Source organism: Rhamphochromis longiceps, linkage group LG12, assembly GCF_057381845.1.
Source record: "Rhamphochromis longiceps isolate RC_006_pf linkage group LG12, R_longiceps_female_GT1.1, whole genome shotgun sequence".
NCBI classification, from domain to species: domain Eukaryota; kingdom Metazoa; phylum Chordata; class Actinopteri; order Cichliformes; family Cichlidae; genus Rhamphochromis; species Rhamphochromis longiceps.
The window spans coordinates 12,497,111-12,519,411 of NC_140568.1; the positions used below are offsets into that span (position 1 = coordinate 12,497,111).

General features: G+C 43.1%; 3 protein-coding genes across 7 annotated transcripts in view; all 3 read left to right on the forward strand.

Annotated features, from left to right (window-relative positions):
• The window catches only part of kat6a (K(lysine) acetyltransferase 6A), a 39,579-nt gene extending 34,634 nt beyond the window's left edge, over nt 1–4,945 (forward strand). For all 4 annotated transcript variants that reach the window (XM_085424783.1, XM_085424786.1, XM_085424785.1 and 1 more), the window contains exon 17: nt 545–4,945. In XM_085424783.1, coding sequence (XP_085280909.1) covers nt 545–3,867 — 3,323 coding nt within the window. In that variant the 3' untranslated portion in view covers nt 3,868–4,945. The remainder of the gene's footprint in view (nt 1–544) is intronic.
• Nucleotides 4,946–9,540: 4,595 nt separating this feature from the next.
• ap3m2 (adaptor related protein complex 3 subunit mu 2) lies at nt 9,541–16,107 on the forward strand. The gene is made up of 9 exons (XM_085424787.1): nt 9,541–9,690; nt 10,388–10,672; nt 10,768–10,939; nt 11,153–11,290; nt 11,708–11,793; nt 13,542–13,675; nt 13,992–14,199; nt 14,357–14,501; nt 15,132–16,107. Exons 2-9 carry the CDS (start codon nt 10,400–10,402, stop codon nt 15,230–15,232), a joined length of 1,257 nt encoding a protein of 418 aa, XP_085280913.1. The 5' UTR covers nt 9,541–9,690; nt 10,388–10,399; the 3' UTR covers nt 15,233–16,107.
• A 1,597-nt stretch (nt 16,108–17,704) lies between these two features.
• tet3 (tet methylcytosine dioxygenase 3) overlaps nt 17,705–22,301 on the forward strand; it is a 50,335-nt gene continuing 45,738 nt past the window's right edge. For both annotated transcript variants that reach the window (XM_085424777.1, XM_085424779.1), the window contains exons 1-2: nt 17,705–17,930; nt 20,302–21,096. In XM_085424777.1, the coding sequence (XP_085280903.1) occupies nt 20,722–21,096 (375 nt within the window). In that variant the 5' untranslated portion in view covers nt 17,705–17,930; nt 20,302–20,721. The remainder of the gene's footprint in view (nt 17,931–20,301; nt 21,097–22,301) is intronic.

Sequence of the window (22,301 nt, forward strand, 5' to 3'; positions counted from 1 at the left end):
TGGTTATTGCTTTGATGCTGGCATAGTTGTGTCCAAGTTTAAGGTTGTCCTGGAGATTACTGAGGTAGTCTGCCTCCTCCGTTATTCCAGCCGCTCTGTTAAGCGTGCCAGTGCTCTGAAATAAACTGCAAATTTTAGTTGAGTTTTAACAGAGGCTTCTGTCTTGGATTGCAGCCTCTCAGTCCATGTCAATGTAAAACTCACCTAATGTTGGACAATGATAAAAATATTCCAGTAACTTCCCATTTATGAGAGATGACAATCCTAACAATGTCTGCATGGGGAGGGTGAAAGCTTGGGTCTTCTTCCTGGCCTTATGATAGTGGTGACATCTCCAAGTAACTTCTACTCTGATGTACAGTTGTTTGAACTGATGATTTTGGGTGAGTTACGGGCACCTACTGACATTCACTGGTTAAGATGGAGTTTAGTTATTTAGTCTGTTCAGAGGAATAGTTGGAAAGCCATCACATTTATTTTCACAGTCTGGCCAGAACTTTGTGCAGTAGCTGTATCTAACCACTTCATCTTCTTTGCTTTGCAGAGCTAACAACTATGCCGAAGTCTGTAGCTGCTTTGACAGCAACCCCATCAGAGACCCTTGGAGCCAACCCTGAAGTCCCAGTCAAAAAGAAGAAAGGCTGGCCCAAAGGAAAGAGCCGCAAACCACAGCACTGGAAGAAAAGAGGCAAGCCACCTGGCACAGGACCCAACCAGAGAGCAGCTGCAGACGGCCAGGCCCAAAGTGGGAATCCTCAGCAACCCAAAATCAAGATGAAGCCTGGTCGCAAGCCACGGAGCTGGTACTTGCAGCGGGCCCAGGAGGAGGCGGACAGGCAGGAGCAGGAAAGACAAAGGTTGCTAGAGCAGCAGCAGATGGACAAAGTTCCTCAGCTGCTGCAGACGGATGACCGGAACAGCAAGCAAGTCTGCAGAACTAACACGGACAGAGACGTCAAACAAAAAGACTCTGACGAAGAAGATGACTATCTCCCTAAGCCCGTTGAACAAAAGATGCCCAGAAAGCGGGGGAGACCGCCCAAGAACCGCCAGCCACCACAGCCTACCCCCAAACCACCTCCCACCTCTGACCCGGAAGAAGAGGATGAAGATGATGAGGAGGACATCGAGCGAGCCTGGGAAGAAGACAAACCTAGCCGGCCACCATCCCGTCCACTGCTTTCCCCTTCTTCCTCTTCTTCCACCTCAGGGCCCCGGGCCCCGCAGTCCCGGCCTCAGGACACAGATATGGGTGACAGAGAGGAAGACGATGATGATGAGGAAAGGGAGGAAGAGGAGTGTGGCAGCATGGGCAGTGGTGGTGGCAGCGTGAACAGGCGAGCGGCGGTCACGCCGGGTTCAGGAAGCCGGCGAAGTGACGACCACGATGCAGACGATGAGGGTGACGGACACTTAGAAGACAAGAGCAGCAGCAGTAAAAAGAGAAAAAGTCCGGACCCTGAAGACGAAGACGACGATGAAGACGAGGAGGAGGAGTCTGCCTCACACGCAAACTCGCCTCCAGTCAAAGAAGAACCCCCAGGTGTAGAGCCTTTTTTAGGCATGGAGAACAGCGTGGCCCAGGAGTACGTCAGCAAACAGGAGGAGGAAGAGGAGGAGGAGGAGGCTGAGGAAAGGGTGCAGGAGACCAAGTGCCGGCCCCCCTCTGCAGACCCTCAGCAGGAGGAGAGGAGGCGCAGAGAGCAGGAGGAGTCTGCTGCAGCGGCGGCGGCGGTGGAAACGGTCACGGCCATGTCTGTTCCTTCCGAGCCAATGGAGCTGCAGCCCCTGCACCCGGATGATAAAGACGTCACACTCTTGATGGAACCCCAGCATCCGCACTCCCACCCTCACCAGCACCCTGACTTCAAGGAGGAGCTTGGCCACCATCACTCGCACCACTCACATCACCACTCCAATGAGCTGGACCTGGAGACTATGCAGGCTGTTCAGTCCCTGACGCAGGGGGAAGCCCAGGACGAGGAAACTGAGCCCCAGCCACACCACGGCGCTTACCAGGACTGTGAAGAGACCCTAGCCGCCTGCCGGACCCTGCAGAGCTACAGTCACACGGGCGAGCCTGAAGAGGAGACCCTAGCCTTAGTAGAGGAATGTGGAGCCTCCCAGCACAGCAGCCCCCTCCCTAATCCACCAGTGCCCCCGCTGCCCAGTCAGTCTGTGCGCTCTGTGAACAGCCCGGGGCTGCAATCGGGCATCGTGGATACGACACCAGCAGGGCAAAGGGGTGGAACTCCTGGCCCCACCGGAGCAGGGAGCAGTGGCGGTGGCGCTGGAGGTGGCTACACACAGATCACTCCAGAGCATCCCAGTTCGCTTTCTGCCCCCTCTCAGCAGAACATGGAGACATCGCCAATGATGGATGTGCCGTCTGTGTCGGACCACTCGCAGCAGGTGGTGGACAGTGGCTTCAGTGACCTGGGCAGCATTGAAAGCACTACAGAGAATTATGACAACCCCAGCAGCTACGACTCCACCATGGGTGGAGGGGGCAATGGAACAGGAAACGGGGGCAATGGAGGAGGAATGTCTGCTGCCGTGGTCGCCGGGGCTTCAACGGCTTCAGCGTCCTCGGCGTCCTCTTCTTCCAGCTCTGCCACCCCTTCTTCCTCCTCTCAGTCCAACAGCTGCTCCTTCGTGCCAGCCCCCAGCCTCACATCTTCCACAGGAAATGCCGCATCCCAGCTAGCGATGGGCAGCTGTAGCCTCATTCAGCAAACAGGACCAGGGCCCAACAGTGGACCAGGTGCCAGCAACGTGGGCAGTGCTGTGCCCCAGCCCCCGCCTCCCCCACCGCCATCCAACACCCCCAACTGTGGCATTAAGTCTCCTCAGAGCTGTGGTGTGATTGAGAGGCCTCCCAGCACCAACCAGCAGCAGCAATCAACAAAAAAGGTTCCTCAACAGCAGCAACAAGCGCCCAACCCTCAGCCTCCACCCTCGGCCCCGCCACCGCCACCACAGCAGGCCTTGTCCCAGTGCAGCATGGGCAATGGCTTTGCCTCCACGCCCATGATCATGGAGATTCCAGAGAGTGGAGGTGGAGGAGGGGGCCGCACCCTGTATGAGCGCATGGGTCAGGACTTTGGTACAGGGGGCTACCCCCAGCCCTCGGCAACATTCAGCCTGGCCAAACTCCAGCAGCTCACCAACACCATCATGGAGCCCCACGGCATGCCCTACTCTCACTCCGCCGCTGTTACCTCCTATGCCACTAGTGTTTCTCTCTCCAATCCTGGGCTGGCCCCTTCACCCCACACTGCCCTTCCACAGGGGCAGCCCACTATGACCCCACCTCCTAACCTTAGCTCTGGCTCCATGAACCTGGGCTCTCTGCAGCTGCAATGCAACATGCCCACGACCAACATTGGCCTAGGACCTCCACCGCACACACAGCGGCTGCAGGGCCAGATGACTACCGTCAAAGGCCACATTTCCATTCGGTCCAAAGCCACTCAGCAGCTGGCCCCGGCCCCGCACCAGCAGCAGCTCTATAGCCGCAGCTCGGGGACTGTGGCCATGCAGGGTACGCCGCGCACCTTGGCCGTGCAGCGCGGCATGATGCCAAACCTCATGCCCACGGCACCGTATAATTCTATGAACATGACGACTCTGAACCCCATGTCAGCCAGCTACCGAATGGCTCAGCCTATGATGAACAGTGGCTATCACAGCAACCCCGCATACATGAATCAGCCAGCTCAGTACCCCATGCAGATGCAGGTGGGCATGATGGGAGGGCAGGGCTACCCACAGCAGCCTATGCAGCCCAATCACCATGGGAACATGATGTACACTGGCCCCTCCCATCACAGCTATCCAAAACAGCCACATTACATGAGCAGATGAGCAGCCAAGAAGTGAAAAAAGGAGACAGAAAGGGGCCAGAGCGTATGCTCGCTGTACTCTAAATGTCCATTAGTCCTGTTCACCCTCTCCAGTGCCTCAGAGGCACCAGTGGAGTGAAGGTGATGGGGACAGAGAGGGTCTTTGGGTTTCCTGTTTTTTGTTTTTGTTTTTTCTGTGTTGTCATTTTGTCCCTTTTTTTATTTGGGCTTGTCTCCCCCTCCCCTCCCAGCTGGCTGTGTATGGGAGTATTTGGGCAGGATTTGGTGTGTACGTGGACCTCGGCCGTGCCGTGGAGCTTCAGGCCAGGCCAGCACACAGGCCCAGGAGTCCACTCCTCCTCTCGACACTGAGGAGGACAGTAAGGAACGACGAAGTATGACGAGGAAAAGTCCACAGAAAAGTCCACAGGGTACAGGAGTACCTGGCCTGGTCAGACTGTGAACGGTGGTTACTGAGTATATTCAACCATGCACACAATCTTTTAATATAGGAAGCCTTACCTTGAAAAAAGAGACGATGAAACATTGCAGGCGGACTGTTGTTTTATGTTAAACATACCGTTGACCTTATTTTTGTTGTTGTTTTTGTTTGTTTGTTTGTTTGTTTGTTTTTTTAAATACGTGTGTGCAGTCCAACCTCCTTACATGCTTTGATCTTTATACGCGTGGCATTCTGAAATGGTGATTACACCCTCTTGCTCTCTCAGAAATGCCCAAACATCTCCGGTGCCGCTCGGCCCCACGGCTTTTCGTGAGTTCCAGAAGAGCACAGTGGAGCAGGGCCTCGGGTGTTTGAGGTGTTTGACTGTTTTCCAGAGTCTCTGTCTTCCTGGATGGACAGTGTTGTACCAAAAACACAGCAAAGACACAGAAGAGACTAGCGTGTTACTGTCATATTATATATCCATAAATGAAACAAGTAGCATTATTTTCCAGTTTGCCGCGACTCTGAAACATTTCGATGTAAATATTCTGGTACTTCCCAATATTCAGCACACGCACACATACAAACACACGCACACACACACACACACACACACACACACACACACACACACATATATATATATATATATATATACATATATATATAAATACAAACACACACTGACTAGCTGTCTCCAGTTGATGGCTAGCTCAGGAAACATTCAACTGTTTTTGTCCACACTCCACTGACAGATGGTATACAATGTCAGCCTTTTTTCTTTTTTTTCTTTTTTTTTTAGCAGCTTAGGGAATGCAGAACAAACGGTGGGATTTCCATGTAACTACTTTAAGGAAAGTCGGTTAACTATAGGTGACCTCGCATCCTTAAGTGTTAGTGACCCAAAGAGGTCAAGGAGTCTGCTTCTGAATGGTGTGTTTTTTGTAAAATTTGTTTTTTCTTTTGGTTTTTTTTTGTAATCTTGTTTTTGTTATTGTTGTTTCTGTGCTCCCATTGGCTAAAAATGTGGCAGCGGACGGTTAGCCTTTGTGAAGGTGTGCCTGAATGCTCGATCTAGCGCGAGGTTTGGCCCTGGGATTGTAGCTCGATTATAGAAGCAGGGTCGGAGGCAAGGATCGGAGGTCCCGTAGGGTCGTGGTTGACTTTGTTGGGCCGCGTATCGGTATTCTTAGTCAAAAGAGGAGTTTTCATTTGTCACACAGACCTGGCATACAAACTTTCTTTGTGTGTATTCTGTTCTGTATTTACTTTTTTTTGTTTCATTTCTTTTCTGAATTTTGTCAGACTGGGCAGCTTTCTTTTATGACACAAGCTGACTCTTTTTGACTTTAGAAACCTATTGTAGAGAAAATGTTTTTTCTATAATATAAAAGGAAATTCTGACATTGATATTGGTACTGTCATTTTTTTCACTTCTGTTTCAGGAAACGACAAAAAAAAACATATTTTTTAGCTCGCCTCTTGGGTAATAATTACTAAGAAACTCAAAATTTAAAAAAATTACCACTCACTTTTAGTGACTTTAAGATGCCTTTAACCTCTCCATTCCATCTCATCTCTAGAGTTTTTCTATCTTTGTGTAGTATATTAATGCTATTTTAAACAAAAGGACTACAAATATCTAAAGGTTACTCGGCATTCTTTTTGTTTTCTTTTTGTTTTAATTTTTTTTACTTCTGTGTGTGCATAGGATGACTTCCTTACATTTAAGAGGCATGTAAAAATGAGCTCAGTATATTTCTGTCTGTTTATATTGCTTCCCTTTTTGTATCCTTTGTAATTGTACATGTTGCGTTGTATGCTAAGAGAGAGCGCAAAATAAAAAGAGGGTGGGGGGACGGGACAGCTGGGCACACAGTGAAGGTTGATTTGAGCTCAGCTGCCTCAACTCTCGACTCTGTCCCTGTATGTATTTCCATTTTTTTCCATTTTGTTTTTCTTTCTTAGCAAGTACTTTCAAAGAACTCTGTACATTTTAACATAAAATGAAAATAAATTATGTTGAGCCATTCATGTATCCTTTGAGTTTAGCCTGATTCAGTGCTACGTCACCTCAACCCCCTCACATTTTCCCAAAAAGTGCAGGGAAAAGTTACACATTCAGCTTTTCTTTTTTTTAAAATTAAGTATGACGGCCTTGTGCAGGTTGTGTACAGAGCAACTTTTGACAATCAACTTTGAGCAAAACAAGTCTGAATTTAAAAAATAATATATAAAAAATCACACACAACATGAGCTGAACTATCAACTAGATGTTAGTCACTGCTACTTTCCACATTTTTATAACTTCTAGGTTTACTAAATTTGTCCAAAGGAAAAAAATGTTCTCAATAACTTCTATTTTTTTTTTTTTTCTTGAAAGACCCTTTGTCAAAATCTAGATTAGATTATAAACTAAAGGTCACATTTCATTTAAAAATGGTTAAATTATCCATGTTATGTCAAACCTAATCTTAAACCTAAAACTCATTTTAATGAAGAAAAGTAATTGCCTGAAAGCATCTTTAGTTAGTTTGGAAGTCAAAATCTGATCGTGAAGGTGAGTGGGTGTTGTTAGTGACCAGTTTTTGGCTCAAGTGGAAATTGGACGACCTGGCAGTTCTCGTCTGATTGAAATACTACTCTGATGATAATTAAATGCTCTCTGAATAATTAATTTTACCCCATAATTGGGAAGCATTGATCTAATGCTTCAGCTACAAATTACAAATGGAAGTGCTTTGAACATGTATGGCCACTAGATGTCAATGTAGAATTAATGTTTTCTCATTGCCCAAACTGCCCAATGGGGGCAAAGCTTACTGTCTGACATGAATACAGTTGGTGAACCTCTCGTCAGCAGATGTAGCTGATAACATTTACCAAGCACTGTACTTTTCATATACTTAAAGTTTGAGATACAACTTTTAATACAGAACTTTTACTAGTGATGTTCTGTCTACGGATTCTCTGTTCAGGTGTCACAATACTCAATGCTATATCTCTTGTAAATGGCTTCAAATTCTTCATGCTAGTTTTCCTGTTCTGATGGCACTATAAGCACATGAGTAGTTTATGCTTGAAATGACACTTGCAATATGTTATGACCCCATCTTGTGGCTTTTTCTTTAAAGGGACAAAGAAATACTCTCTTCTGGAGAACTTTAAAATTAGTCTGATCAATAATTTAAGCATTCAGCTGGAATTTAATAGACTCAACTCATCGTTTTTGTATTCTGAAAAGTCTGGACACGTCATCAGTGATGCTCCTGCGGTCATTCATTTTGGATCTTTCAACGTCACAAATCCTCCCGTCAGATGGGTACCAACTATCTGCACCATAACATCCTCCTGCTGGCAGTCAGCAGCAGTGGCCAGCCACTACTCACTTGGTCTGCCTGCCAGCTCAACCTTTCCTTCCTACTTCATATCCAATAGGAGGCTCTTTCTGCTCTCTCCCCCAGTCTTCCCAATTTCCTCCTTATTTTCTCTCCGTTAGTCAACAGCTTCCACACTCATTGGACAGGGTGACCTCTGTACTTGTCTGCCCATCTTTATCCCTACAGTCCTGCACCAGCTCTTTGTAGTGCTTCCTCTCAAATGCCTCCTTCCAGCCACCTTCTTAGGTACTTTTTAATTTTCCCTCCACCACTGTAAGTGGGACTTTATACACTTTCGTCCGCTACGTCGCTACGAGCAGGCCCTGTTGGTACAGCCATGTCTTACACTTCCCCAGGTATCCAGATTTTTCAGTACTCTTCAGCTTTGCTTCCCCCTCAGTGCTGTGGACATGGTTGTCCCTTAGCACCTTGTCATACCACTTTCCCAGATAATTTACGAGATTGTCCTTGATACTTGGATGATTTTGCCGTGCATAAGCAGATGGCACTTGTCAGTAATGTTGAGTTTCATAATGATCATCCTCCCTTATTTCTTTGGGATGTATGTAATCTTAGGCAATGTTACCACCTTATCAAGTCTGGCTAGAACCAGTCTTGTCTGCACAATGTCTGGGAAGATGTTGTGATTGTGACGTCATCCATGAAGCCCCTTTTGACCTATTGTTGCACCCCTGTATCCATTGCTGGACCTCTGGGTACCTTTTCAGTTGCTGTAATGATAAAGTTCATGTTCAAGATGGGGGAGACTTTTAGGGTATAGTGCTGGGTCTTGGGGCTAAAACAGCTCAAGCATTTTTGTCACTTCATGTACTTCTTTCCATGTTGGTTTGTTGGTGTTGAGAATGGAAGGGGGGGGGGGGTTCTGCCATGCCCGTTTCTGGGTGGTTGCCAAGGGGTAGGTTTTATCAGGCTCAGTATGTGTCCTTGAATTGAAGGGAAGTTGTAGGGATCTTTAATGAAATGGGCTTTACTCGTCTTCTTTTCCTTGTTCAATTTCTTTCTTCTTAGTCGGTTGAGGCATTCCTGAAGGCTGCTTCTGAGTTTATTTATGCCTTCCCTTTCCCCGGGGCTGCTTATTTTGTACCTCCTTTTAACACTCTTGATCCCTTTGCTTAAGTTGTTAATCTCCTTTCTTCTGTTTGGTTGTTTTAATGCCTTCGTGTAGAGCTGTACAAAAGCAGCTCAAAAACTTTACTGAAATTTGGAATATTGACTCAATATTGACTCATCTGAAACATGATAAAGAGTTAGGACAGTTATGTGTTACAGTTATACAGTTATATGTCTTTGCTGTGGCAAAGATGAGTGTTAGTTTTTTAAATCTGTGTATTCACTGCACTGTGTACACAACTTGTAATTGACATGTTATTAAGAATGAGCACGAGCCCAAAGTTGCTCTTGTGCATGGGTTCTTTGTTTGTCTAAATCACATTTGATAATCTTTACGGTGAACGTTAGTATAAGGCATCGCTAAGTCTCACTTTATTATGGATAAAGTATGCCTAACCCCCCCTAATGGATATCAGATTGTGGGCTATTATGTGCATTTTGTCTTTGCCTTTGCAATTTCACGGTGGGTTTTTTTTAATACACGTAAAAATGAATAATAAGAGGCAGACTATGTAAATATTCCTATATTTGTTTGAATCGAAAAAGAGCTCCACAAGATGAAATCTGATCCCGCAAACAAAATGTCAGACCAGGTACATCTTAAAACCAATCAGCGGGTGATTTTTACTGGTGTTTACCGTCGTTCTCCCGCTATAAACCAATCACAGCCAAGTCACGAGCCACCAGTTTCCGCACTGTTGGCCTATGCCTCTATTAAGAAGGTGGGATTTTACGCTTGGTCTTTCTTCTGATTGGTTCGCTCTGCTCTGCCATCCTTCCTCACTCAGGATCTGCTGCTCCACCTAACGGGAAGCAACGTCGGCTTAATCTTTCATTGAGAGGAAAAAAAGGTGAAAGGCGAGACGAAAACGTCAGAAAATTGTCTTCGGTGAGTCACTTGCAATTTTAGAAATGGTTCCAGCGGCAACTTACAATTTTATTCGTCAAACAAAAGCATCGTTATTTTAACGTATTTTAACCCCCTGGACCCATTGACGGAGCTTTCTGTCATAAGACTGAAGCAGGAGGAGGGACGGAGGTAGCATCTCGTACAGAGAGATGGAGGCCTTCATCTACAATCTAATAGAAACAGCTAGCTAGCTAGCTAGTTACACGCCTGTTTTTCTTAAACTTGATAGTTTAGCAGTTGCAATTATTTTAGTTGTAAAGTTATATCCGGTTAAAACTTGATAGCTTTGCCGCATGTATAATTTATATTCTGGAGTCACATTTCTCAGCCATCGTAAGTTAGTTTCTTAATTTCTGAAACCCTGAACTTCAGTCTCAGCTCAGTAGACCTACTCTGTTACTTGAGCCGTTCTCATATATAAACTAAGCACAGTGTATAGACAGTATTATCCGGAGAGCAGAGCATGGTACTCCCAGTGTCATGTGAGAATAGGGTCTGTCTTCGGGTAAAATTCTCCATTGCGCCTGCTACCTCACTGTCACACTTGATGGTTTAATGCGACACTTAAACAACCTTCTTATTCTGTTCTTTATGTTAACAGAAGGCATGGTGTTTTGGTCTTAGCATTTTCTCATTTAAAAACCTCTGGTGGTCCCTTGTTTTTCCCTCCCAACAGCCTTTAGCCACAATGATCCACAGCTTGTTCCTAATTAACGCTTCAGGGGATATTTTCCTGGAGAAGCACTGGAAAAGTGTGGTCAGCCGCTCCGTGTGCGACTACTTCTTTGAGGCCCAGGAGCGAGCTACTGAGCCAGAGAATGTCCCACCAGTTATCCCCACGCCTCATCACTACCTTATCAGTGTGCTCAGGCATCACATCTACTTTGTGGCGGTCATCCAGAGTGAGGTCCCGCCGCTCTTTGTCATCGAGTTCCTGCACAGAGTCGTAGACACCTTTCAGGTTGTTCCTCCCCTCTCATGTCTGTTTCTGTCTACTTTTATCATTATTTGTAGTTAACTAAAAGTGCATATCCTGCTTGTGTGCTTTGTTCTCAGGACTATTTTGGAGTGTGTACAGAGGCGGCCATCAAGGACAATGTGGTAGTGGTCTATGAACTACTGGAGGAGATGCTGGATAACGGGTTTCCTCTGGCCACAGAGTCCAACATTCTTAAAGAGCTCATTAAGCCTCCTACCATCCTCCGCACCATGGTCAACACCATCACAGGTCTTTCAGTCTTTTATTTGTGCTGCTTTTACTTCCTGATTTCAGGCAACATTAATGCTTTGTTCATACACAGCTGAAACTTCTTTCAGTAACAATTACAGTTCATCTAAATAGCATTGAATGAATTCAATTGACAGTGTGAGCCATGGATATTACAGCAGCTGTTTGACTCTGTGTGCATGATCCTATACTGTTGTTAATTTCTGCTTCCAGGCAGCACCAATGTGGGTGAACAGCTCCCTACAGGCCAGCTGTCTGTAGTCCCCTGGCGGCGCACTGGGGTCAAGTACACAAACAATGAAGCTTATTTCGACGTGGTGGAGGAGATCGATGCGATCATCGATAAATCTGGTATTTCTTTTCAACTGTTTGTTGTGAAACATGTCACTGTTTGCTTGCATTATAATGCATGGGAGACATAGTAATTATTAATCCGCATTTAATCGGAAAGGCAGTAGCTCCATAGTGTAGTAGTTTGCACATTTGCTTAACAAGTGAAAGATCTCTGGTTCATTCCTTTTGGGGCTGCATCAGGATGGGTGTAAAATCTCTGCCAAATCACACACGCAGAGCTACCTGCTGTGGTGACCCCTTGTGAATCAGGAAGAACCTGAAAGGAGTTTCTAGTCAATCAGTCAAAAAATAAAGAAAATGGCCAATACAATACATAAAATGTCAGCTTTACAACACAATTATTTGTACTTGCCTTCTCTTCTAACATGTTTTTTTGCTTTCTATTGTTGTTTCTAATCAACTCCACCCCCATAGGCTCCACCATCACAGCAGAAATACAGGGAGTCATCGATGCCTGCGTTAAATTGACGGGCATGCCTGATCTCACCCTCTCATTCATGGTGAGTTTCTTTTTTTTCACAAACTCTATATTGTTATATTTTAAGCCTGTGAACTCTCCAGACAAATAACAGATGATTACAAATGGTCATAACTGTGTAGCAAGCAGGGGGTTCTCCAAGGTGCAGCTTGGAAACATTTAAATCAGTGTGCTGTACATTACAATTAATATTCACAGTAAAAGTCAAACATACAGTAACATTTACTTCGAAATATGTCACACCCACACTGTGCACATTTTGGACCAGAGTACTGAGAGGAGCTCAGCTGCCAGAGAATGTATTTATTTTCTCTTATACCGCAGCATGCAGGGAGCTGATTTTCCAGAGTATCTGCACTTTGCTTCACAGTTTTGATGATAAAACTTCCTGATAAAAGCTTCCTGTAATATGCAAGTAGGGCAGCACAAGTAATCACATTTTAATCTTGATTACAATTTTGGCTTCCCACAATTGGGAGTAAAAACACAGCTGTCCAACACTGAAAATGTGTGCTCTGCCAAAAGAACACAAAGCCAAAGCAAATCAAGCTCTCCAAAAATCACTGCCTGACGATTTGCCTACATGAGCCCGTCATAGCTATTTCCTGCACCACGCCATGTGACGTTTCCTCGACTAGTCTGGACAAGTAAATGTATGTTACAGTGATGTTAACAAGAGCAAATTGCTTGTGCTAAAAGCTGACATCGTTACCATGCACTTATTTTTTTTCTCATTCTCTGATGGCATATTTATTTCTTTAGTTATACTCTATTTTGGGCAAAACCTTTTTTAGTACAAAGTCAAAAATTTAATCGTGCAGTTCTCCAATGCAAGACAGAAACACACTTCAGTAATCAAACTTCAGCTCAAGTGATCAGCTTCTCTCTCTCTCTCTCTCCCCCTGCATTGCCTCTTTCTTCCTGTCTCTTTGTTCTTTCTGACTCTTGCCTGGAGGTCCTTGTTGAAGTCTCTAGCAAGAGTTTGTGATCATGATGTGGTTTTTGTTATCCTTTAGAACAGGAAAAAAATGAAACTAAGGAGGTCAAGAAAAAACATGCCCCATAAGGGCAACTGAAACGCTCTCTGAGACTTTGACGTCTGCTGACTCGAGGTCTGCTTCTCAGAGAGGCAACCATCCAGATGTGGTAGTTCACTGTGCAGCAGATAAGACTGATTTCATAGGTAGATTATATGGTAGAAATATGTTGAAAGAAATAGGCTTTGCTATGTGGAGGATCATTCCATTATGGATTTAATAAAAACAACGACGTGCACATTTGATTATTTCATTGCAACAATCTGATCGATATTATGACTGGACCTCTATTGGACTTTAAAACAACAGTCAACCTGTCTGTTTATAGTGTAGCTCTGCTATAACAGCCAGTTTTGACTAGAGGAAAGATCAGTGTAAGTCAGACTAACTGAGTTTTTGTTTCAGATTACTCTCCTGCCTACTTTATTTACAAGGTTTAATTGTTGCATCCAACAGTTATGGTGTCCAACAGTTTGAAATATTCAGTGCAAATTCCTTTGAAGTGTGTCTAATCTGAACGTCCACAAAAATTTACAGTGAAACTTGCTGACGAAAATCCCACGTTTCATGCAGTAACATCACAACTGTGTAAAGTGTTGCTGGAATAAGTGCTGTGTGTTCTTACAGGGTACACTGGGTAAATACCAAAAAGAAATGGAAAGATATTAAAAGTATTTTAATGTTTTTGAAACTTCACCACTAATCTTCCTGACCCACTGCATTTCTTTCGCAGAATCCACGGCTGCTGGATGATGTCAGTTTCCACCCATGTGTTCGGTTCAAGCGCTGGGAAGCCGAGCGGATCCTCTCCTTCATCCCACCCGATGGAAACTTCCGGTTGCTCTCCTACCACGTCAGCTCTCAGAAGTTAGTACTTTGCTGTGACACAGGCAACATACAACCGTTCATTTTCTAGTTCAGAATCCTGCTTTAGTTTGTGGAATCTGTCTTACTTTCCTGTTCACCAGAGAGGAGTGTTGCAGCCCCAGCCAGTGATAGATGGACAAAACTATTAACTATAGTCAGTGTCCTAAAATATGAATAATTAGTTTAACTGGCTAGTAGCAACATTTAATCACATAGTTGACTCATTACATGTATCTAATCAGGATATAAACAGAAATGCTAATCCATAAAGTAGGATTCCACTGTCTAATAGCTGATGTTGTTTTATCACCTTCAGTTTGGTAGCCATCCCAGTGTACGTGAAACACAACATCACCTTCCGGGAGGGAAGTTCCCAGGGGCGTTTTGATTTGACCCTGGGCCCCAAACAGACAATGGGCAAGGCCGTGGAGTCGGTCCTAGTCAGCAGCCAGCTTCCTCGGGGCGTCCTCAATGCCAACCTGAACCCCTCCCAGGGAACATACACCTTTGACCCAGTCACAAAGGTAACTGTGCAGCAATCTTTATATCACAAAAACACAGATGAAGGGAAGTGTAAATAATAGAATGAATAAATATATAAACCCGAATTATCTGAATATGTTTAAGAGACAAAATATTTAATTCTGTCATCTTGGTGCATTTTTTTTCTTTTTAAACCAGTTGTTGACATGGGATGTTGGCAAGATCAACCCACAGAAGCTTCCCAGTCTGAAGGGCACCATGAGCCTGCAGGCTGGAGCATCCAAACCTGATGAGAACCCCACCATCAATATTCAGTTCAAGATCCAACAGATGGCCATCTCAGGTACACACACACCATCTGAACCTCATGTTCATGTACATGTGACTGTTGCCTTTCAAGAATTCCTTCATTTCTTATTTGTGATCCTCTCTCTTCTTGCACTTAGTGACCAAGCTGAACATTGAATGAGATTGACAATTTCACTGTAATAGTGAAAATGAGCTCCACTTTGCCTTTTAAACCACAGAAAAGTTAATTCAACCCCCACACAGTTAGGCTCAGTCTGGTCAGCTGACAACCACCTGACAGTCCCATTGTAGGGGAACAGTGAGATGGTGACCACTAGATGGCGCTACACCCATAAATAAACCTTGCATGACACCAGGAAATAGATTTTATTTTCAGTGAAGTATAAAACAACCATCTTAGTTTTTCAAGTTTCACCAAGGGTTGACACATTTATGAAAATATGTTTTACAGTGTGACACAGAATGTAACGGTAATACTAAACTCAGAGCAAACAAAGCCTTTGGAGCTTTAGGAATCTCTTGTTGAAATCTCTGTAGAGGTTTTAGTTGAAACATCTCTAGAAGAGCTCTCCACCATCAAGCCAGATAGTTAACCCTGGTATTTGTTCTGTTCCAGTAACACATAAGTCTAATAAATTCTTGATGTTTTTCTCTCCTTCATCAGGACTGAAAGTGAATCGGCTGGACATGTATGGTGAGAAGTATAAACCTTTCAAAGGCATCAAGTACATGACCAAGGCTGGTAAGTTCCAGGTCCGGACTTAAAGACTGCTTCTCTGTGACAACCGGACTGAGCCACCATGAGACTAAGGGGTGATGTGATGGGAAAGAGGAGTTGGTACATTCCTTGTGCTTATGCATTTACCCATGAAGGCTTACCAATACAAACTGGAGGCTCCTTGTAGCAGTTCTGAGTGGACTATTACACATAGACATGAAACCTCTGTTGTAGAACTTTGCCTAAATCAGGCAAGTTTGAAGCAAGTGTCCGAAAAAATTTCCAACACTGTCCTTGCTGAACTCAGACAAACCACACTAACCCAATAAAGATTTGTCCATATAATACACCGTTTACAGGATTTTCACTGACGGTGTTAACAAACCAAATCCATGTATTTAGATAAGGCTGGATTACTGGATAAATGGACCCTAGAGTATATTAAAAGAGAGCTTCTACACAAAGAAATTAGAATTAATTATGAAGTAGTGACCTGTACATTATGCCAGGAATCTACGATTCTAGGTTCAGATGACACTGCAAGGTAAAAAGTATTGTTTGACAGTGCTGTAGCACATTTAAGCAGTTAAATTCAAATGAAATGGCACGGACCTACAATAACTGTTTGAGCTCCAAAGAGTTGTTACTGCCAGTGAAAATCCACACTATACTTCTTATCCTGCTGTCCAGGTTTTCTTTTTTTTCCCAGCACCCTGGGCCTTCTTTTTTCTGTTTATTCTGTTCTTTGTTTCTTCTTTGCTGCAGTTTGATGATATTGTCTGCAACACTGGAGTCAGCATGCTGATGTATTAGACGTGTCTCTGAAACGGTCCTCAATCTTTGAAGTTTTTTGTTTGTTTGTTTGTTTGCAAATAAGAATGATACAGTGACTTTTTTTTTTTTTTTTTTTAGCTATTTATTACCAGAAAGCCACGCATCTTCACCTCTTTTTATTCAGCTGTAATTGTGATTAATTACAGAATGTTGTCATTAAATTTCTTGGAAAATAAGGTTGATCCTGACAGTTTGGTGCTTAACCCTATGGTCCAAATGCTCCATAAAGGTTATCTCAGCCTTTATAGTATGATGTGCATTTTTGTTTTAAGTTTGTCTTTGCATACATTGTATAAACATAAGATTATGATTGTCGCCATGGAAACTGGTGAGCTGGATGAATCAATAAGAGTGTAATAAAGTGATGCATCTGTGCCTCAGGGTCTCGGCTGGAATCAGCCCACCATCACATTGTGGTCTCATAAAGCTGGCTTGGAGAGTCATGGTTGCTACAGATACAGTTTGGTGTTATCAGCTAAGAGTAGAACGAAAACAAAAGTGTGTTAAGATATAACAGCGCGGTACCTCAGAAGAAATGCTTTGTGATTACAGCAAAATGTTTGTGTTTCTTACACAGCCTCCAATGGAGTGTAAAAACAGTGAAAAAAAAATAAAGAATTTGATGTGTTATAACCGAGCAATAGCACTGATTACTCAATGTGTATAATGTGGTGTTTTCCACATATGATATTGTGTTACAAGAGTCAAACTGTCCTTTGAAGTTATGATTACATCCATCAATGAAGCAATTGGTTTAAGGTTGTCTCTTTGCTTGTACGTGTGCGATTACTGGAGCTATTATGAGCAACCCTATATGAAATTGTTCACAGAGGAGGGGCTTAGCCCAGGATGATTGGCAGCCAAAAACAGATGCCAGTTTCTGTATTCAGTGGCTTCACTTGTATAGAACAAGAAAATAACATTTGGCATCATATCTTCAAAGTAAATTAAGAGAAATTAGAAGACACTGGCTTAATGTCACAAGCTAATACAGATTCACACATCCTTCTGGATCCCTACAAACAATGGATTAAATAAAATCCATTGTTTGTAGAGAATATCAAGTTTTTTGGTGAAGGATTGCAGTCTTGGAGTGCAGTTTTTTTATGACAAAGTGAAATTAAAAAAATAAATGAAAGATTCTCTTGACTGCATATACAGAAAATGCGTCCAGTTTTGAAGTTAACCAACATTAAATGTTGCACAATACACCCAGCGTAACTATCAGACGTGCTCAGCTGTAGGTGAGTTGTGGATGTAGGTTTCTAAAATATGTAAATATTTAAAAACACATTTCCATTTAAGCAAAGATAGGAGTGCCAATTTGTTAGATAAGATGGCAATGTTTTGTTGATCAGAAATTACTGATAAGTAATAATAAGTCCTGTTTTTTTTCTAAATGGGATTAAAGTGTTGTTGGGTTTTTTCATGATGTCAAAACATCTGGTTTGAAACACACTAACTGCTTCTCAAGATCTTATATAAAACATCATTTTTAAAGGTAAGACTCATTGGATTATCTTATGGTAACTTCCACTTCCAGATGTGTGACATCAGCCCTGTGTCTTTGCTCCATCTGGCTGGACTCCAGTCCATAATTTACTTTAACCCCTCCAAAAGACAATCTACTACCTTTTCCTCCCTCCCCCCCCCCCCCCCCCCCCCCCATCGACCAGACTGAGCCGTTTAAAGTCAGTTATGTCATTTGGGTCCAACTTTGTCCTCACTCTTCTCCTTCGTGCATCGCTTTTTTTAGCACATTTCTAAACTTCTTTCTAAACCTTTTTTTTCCTTTTCTTTTTTTATCATTTCGAATATTCACATTTTTATTTTTTTCGTTCGCTTAACTTTATGTCCATTTTCAAACACTTTAAAGGCTGTCGCGACAGAGGAATATCGCGGCATTTAGTGGTAAGTTATCGCTCGCCATTATAATAATGTGGATGTTTTTTTCCCTCACAGCAGCGATTTTGTTTGTTTGTTTTAACAACCGAGAAACGAAAAATTCCGAGCAGCACACGTTATATGTTATATACCAATATAACGCTTTCCAAAAAAAAAAAAAAAAAAATTAAAAATAAATGTGCAGCTTCGCATTAATTCCCCACAGCAGGTAAGTTTTAAACATGAATATAAATCAAAAATGTGTATTGAAGCTCGGCTAACGTGCCGTTTTTGGCACCCGGGGCAATTAACCGCGTGCCCTCGCTTACAGCCCAATCTGCTCTTTGTGTATTGAAGGCCAGATAATGGGCATTATCGTAATGTAAATCTAAGGATGGCTGTTAAGTGTTTATCTGATTGCTTTGATCGGTGTTGGGCGGCCGGGCGCCCTGCAGTGGTCCCTGTCGGTAAGCACGTGGACAGTAACAGTAATAACAGCAGTCTGGGTGGGGAGGGGTGCTCATGCAGACTTGACACTGGCCGCAGCACATTAAAGAGACGACACAACTGCTGATTAACCACGTGCTTCTTGAGTAGTTCCCGGAGCGCGTGCTGCGGCTGTGCAGCGCAGTGTTTGTAGTTTAATATCCTAGCTATGAGTCAGAGTTTATTTACACTGTTGCATGTTTACACAGATAATGGCACTTCAATAAAACTCTTCTGCAACATTGTCACCGCTTATCAACTTCCAGCTGTTGCTTATCAGCTAACTGACAGCTACGTGAGCGACTGCTATTGTGTCCTTAAAAAGTAGTGCCACTGTAATGACATTAGCTGTCATTCCAGCTTACTTTAATGTTAACTCTACGCTGCCTTGCTGCAGAGGACATCTATAGGTTTGTCTTTACACCAAATGTTATATAAGTAATTGCTAAAATTTTTACTGGAATAAATCTGTTTGGTAGCTTAAGGGTGCTATCTAGTTAAGGTTAGCTAGGAAACAAAGCTGCCAACTAGCAAAACTTCAAATATAAGGGTACTATAAATGCCTCATAGACCTAGATTTACAGGTTGTAAGTAGTTTGTTTGTCTTCCATAAACTCCACATTTTGCAAATTGATGTTAGTTTTTGGCCATACTTGGATGAGGGGCAGTATTTAGTCATCAGCTAATGCTAGCTAGTTCGGTTAGCAAGCTCTGCTCATTAACTGTACTGGTGCAATGGACAGACTCACATGTTTACTTATAGGTGCTTAGTAACAGACTAATAAAATAACAGAATTTCACTTACCACAAGGGAAACACCACCTTTGTGAACCGTTTGTAGGACTGCTACACAGCCAGTAATATTATTTCTCAAATAAGTGGATTAAAATGTTCCAAAAGGCACAAACAGCACAGGATCCTGGAATGCCACAGTTCAGTGAACCTCCAATTAGAGGAGGTCATGCCCCTAATCCAAGTACCCAGATGGACGATTGTCCAGTTATAAAATAACAGCGTTACTATAGATTATTTATTAAAGGGGGAACTGTCCATAAGAGGCAAACAAATGTTTGTTGTATCAGGTTGTATAAAAGCTCCTTTTTAAAGCTCCGAAGGTTGCTTTTTAGCATGGAGTCTATGGGGAATGACTTGCTTTTGAGGCAATTCATCTAATGGTCTCAAGTGGCCATTAGATGAACTGCAGTTTTTTAGCATCTCCACTTTACTTCTCAGTCTCAGAGGTTGTCACTTTATATCTCCCCAGAAAATCATTGTGACCTCTTTTTAAATTTCCCCACCCTTGAAGGCACTTGTATATATTAGAGATCATCTAAAAGTTACAATAAACAGCATGTTCATTGGAGGTAAAGTGGTTTAGGTTGCCTTTGATATGTGCTAAAAGCACCTTGTGAGCAGGCTGTGAAACCAGGCAGTAGCAAAGAAACCGTGGGTTTTCTCAGCACAATTCACTTTACTGATGGTTGACTGGAGCATGCGACTACAAGACAAAGAAGACTGTCCCTGGCTTCAACTTATCACCCCCCTCCTTTCATTCAGGGAGACCTAAGCCCCCCTGTCCATGTGGGGCCTGCCATTATAACACAGTATCTTCTCAAACTGCTCACGTAGGCTTGTATGGCTATGAGCCAACTGGATGCACAGCACCGACAGCTGTGTTCAGAAACCAGACGATATCCAGACAGCAGTCAGGCTGAACTCTAATGTTGGGCATTTAATGTGAAGCTGCCAGTTGTATATAAATAAATGTGTAAGAGTAGGCAATAACACATTGAGACTTTTGGGCCCCACGCTTTAAACCTCGCAATGACAAATAACTTCTTTTTGTGTTTTGATGTTGATTTTAAATGTTTTGTCCTCTCCCTCTTTGCCTTTGTTGTCTCTGCACACTTAGACAGAGCCTGGCTTCCGTACACAAAGCCATGAGCGGGCTGCCGGCCATACCACAGGGAAGCTGGGATAGATGGACTCCAGACTGGAAGTTACCACACAGATTCTCCAGGGCCATTCCTGTGACCAGCAGCACAAGCATTACATTGATAATGCCATCTTACCTGTAGACAAAATGAGCATCAATCTAACTTGTGTAGCAGCAGCTGGTTTAACATCCAAGTTAAGTTATCTTCAAAGACTAATCCAAGACAAGTTATCCATCTCCCAATCTGTTTTTAAGAGCAGCCAGATGATTATGCCATATTGAGATTTTAGCAGATGTTGCTTTTAAACTCTACTTTTTAAACTTAACTGCATGTATGTCGACTGTTTTCAGTCTTTTTAAATAATAGAACTGAACAAAAAAAGCAGGACATTCATTATGCCCAGGCCGAAGGGAGGAACGAGTCTGGCACCTGAGAATGTTTACGAGTTCCCCGCGGACATGGGGGAGGCTCAGTCTCTTCAGTTGCAAAGGAAATGCATAGAAACAACATCCCCATTGAGCAAATATATCGAAGCTGAGCACCAGGAAGCAGGGCTCTTCTCTCTGTCTCCATTGGACGCCTCGCTGGAAGCCACGCTTGACCTCCAGAAGAAAAGAAGAAAGAAATGTGGAGCCTGCACTCCTTGTCTCCGCAAAGAGAATTGCGGTACCTGCGCAAACTGTTTGAACCGTAAGACGGGCAAACAGATTTGCAAGCTGCGCAAATGTGAACAGCTGAAGAAGAGGCGGGACGAGTGGGAAGTGGTTGAGGTACTGAAACGCTTGCAATCTCATACAAACCGTTAGCACTTCCAACCCATCAAATTCTGATGCTTGGTCAGGACCTATAGGATTAGCTTAGTGTGCAAGGACTGTCTGAAAAGGTAGCTGAAAGCCAGTGTCATTACTGTTGTAGGTAACTAAAGAAATGGAAGGATGGTAAATGTGTTGATGGGAAGGAATGTTTAAACCCAAACCAAGAGTTTTTTTCTTAACCTAACTTAACCTAACTGACAGAAAGAGCCAAGTCAGGGCAGAATTTGACTTCCTGCCTTCTGGTTGGAAGTCATTTGATGATGCAATTAGATGAATGACCGTTGTTATTCACCATCATCTTTCAAAACTGCATTCTGAAGCCTTACCCAGCATGTAAATAAAAGATTTTACAGGAGTAAATAGTAAGGAAAAAGGATTCCTAATCAAGCATCAGTATATGACAAGTTGGGAGTGAAAACATCTTGTCTCTTAACTTGAGTTATCGTAATACTGCTTATACTGTAGATTTAGAATACCAGAAGTATCAACGTGCTTTGTGTAAAATGTTTTTTTTTTCTTCCTAAAGGCAGGCTGAAAAAACCTGACCACAACAGTAAAATTATGGGCAAATTATCATACAAATATTATCATATCGATTAACATCCATCCATTTCAGTGCATTTCATGGGAACGTTCGTTCATAGGACATCAAGTAAAGCACAAAAACTGTTTTTCTTTTGTTTGCCTGAGAGTGTTTGCTGATTGTCTGCCTAAAATACACCAACATCATTAGATTGCAAACTTGTTCTGCTTTTTAGCCAGAGAAGCACGAAAGAGCGAGCATTTATTACAGATCATTACATGATCACAAATGTCTTCTTAGTGATGTTCGTTCAGATGGATAGAAGGAACTTTTGCTGGACTATAAAGGGACGGACAGTTGCATGCGTCATATATGGAGAGTTCATGTTAAATTAGTTACTTTAGAGGAAAAATTCCTCACAATGTGAGTCACAATGTGCAAATCAACCTCAAATGGCCCAGATATCTCGATGTACTACATTTTATAAAGTGATGCAATGCTCTGTATTGTAACAAACAAAACAAACTGCTTGGTAGAAAAAATTCCAAAGCATTTATTTGCAAAAATTTGGACAAATTATATATATATTGTTAATTTTAGAAGTAAAAAGAACAACTCCTGGACAACAGCCCCACTG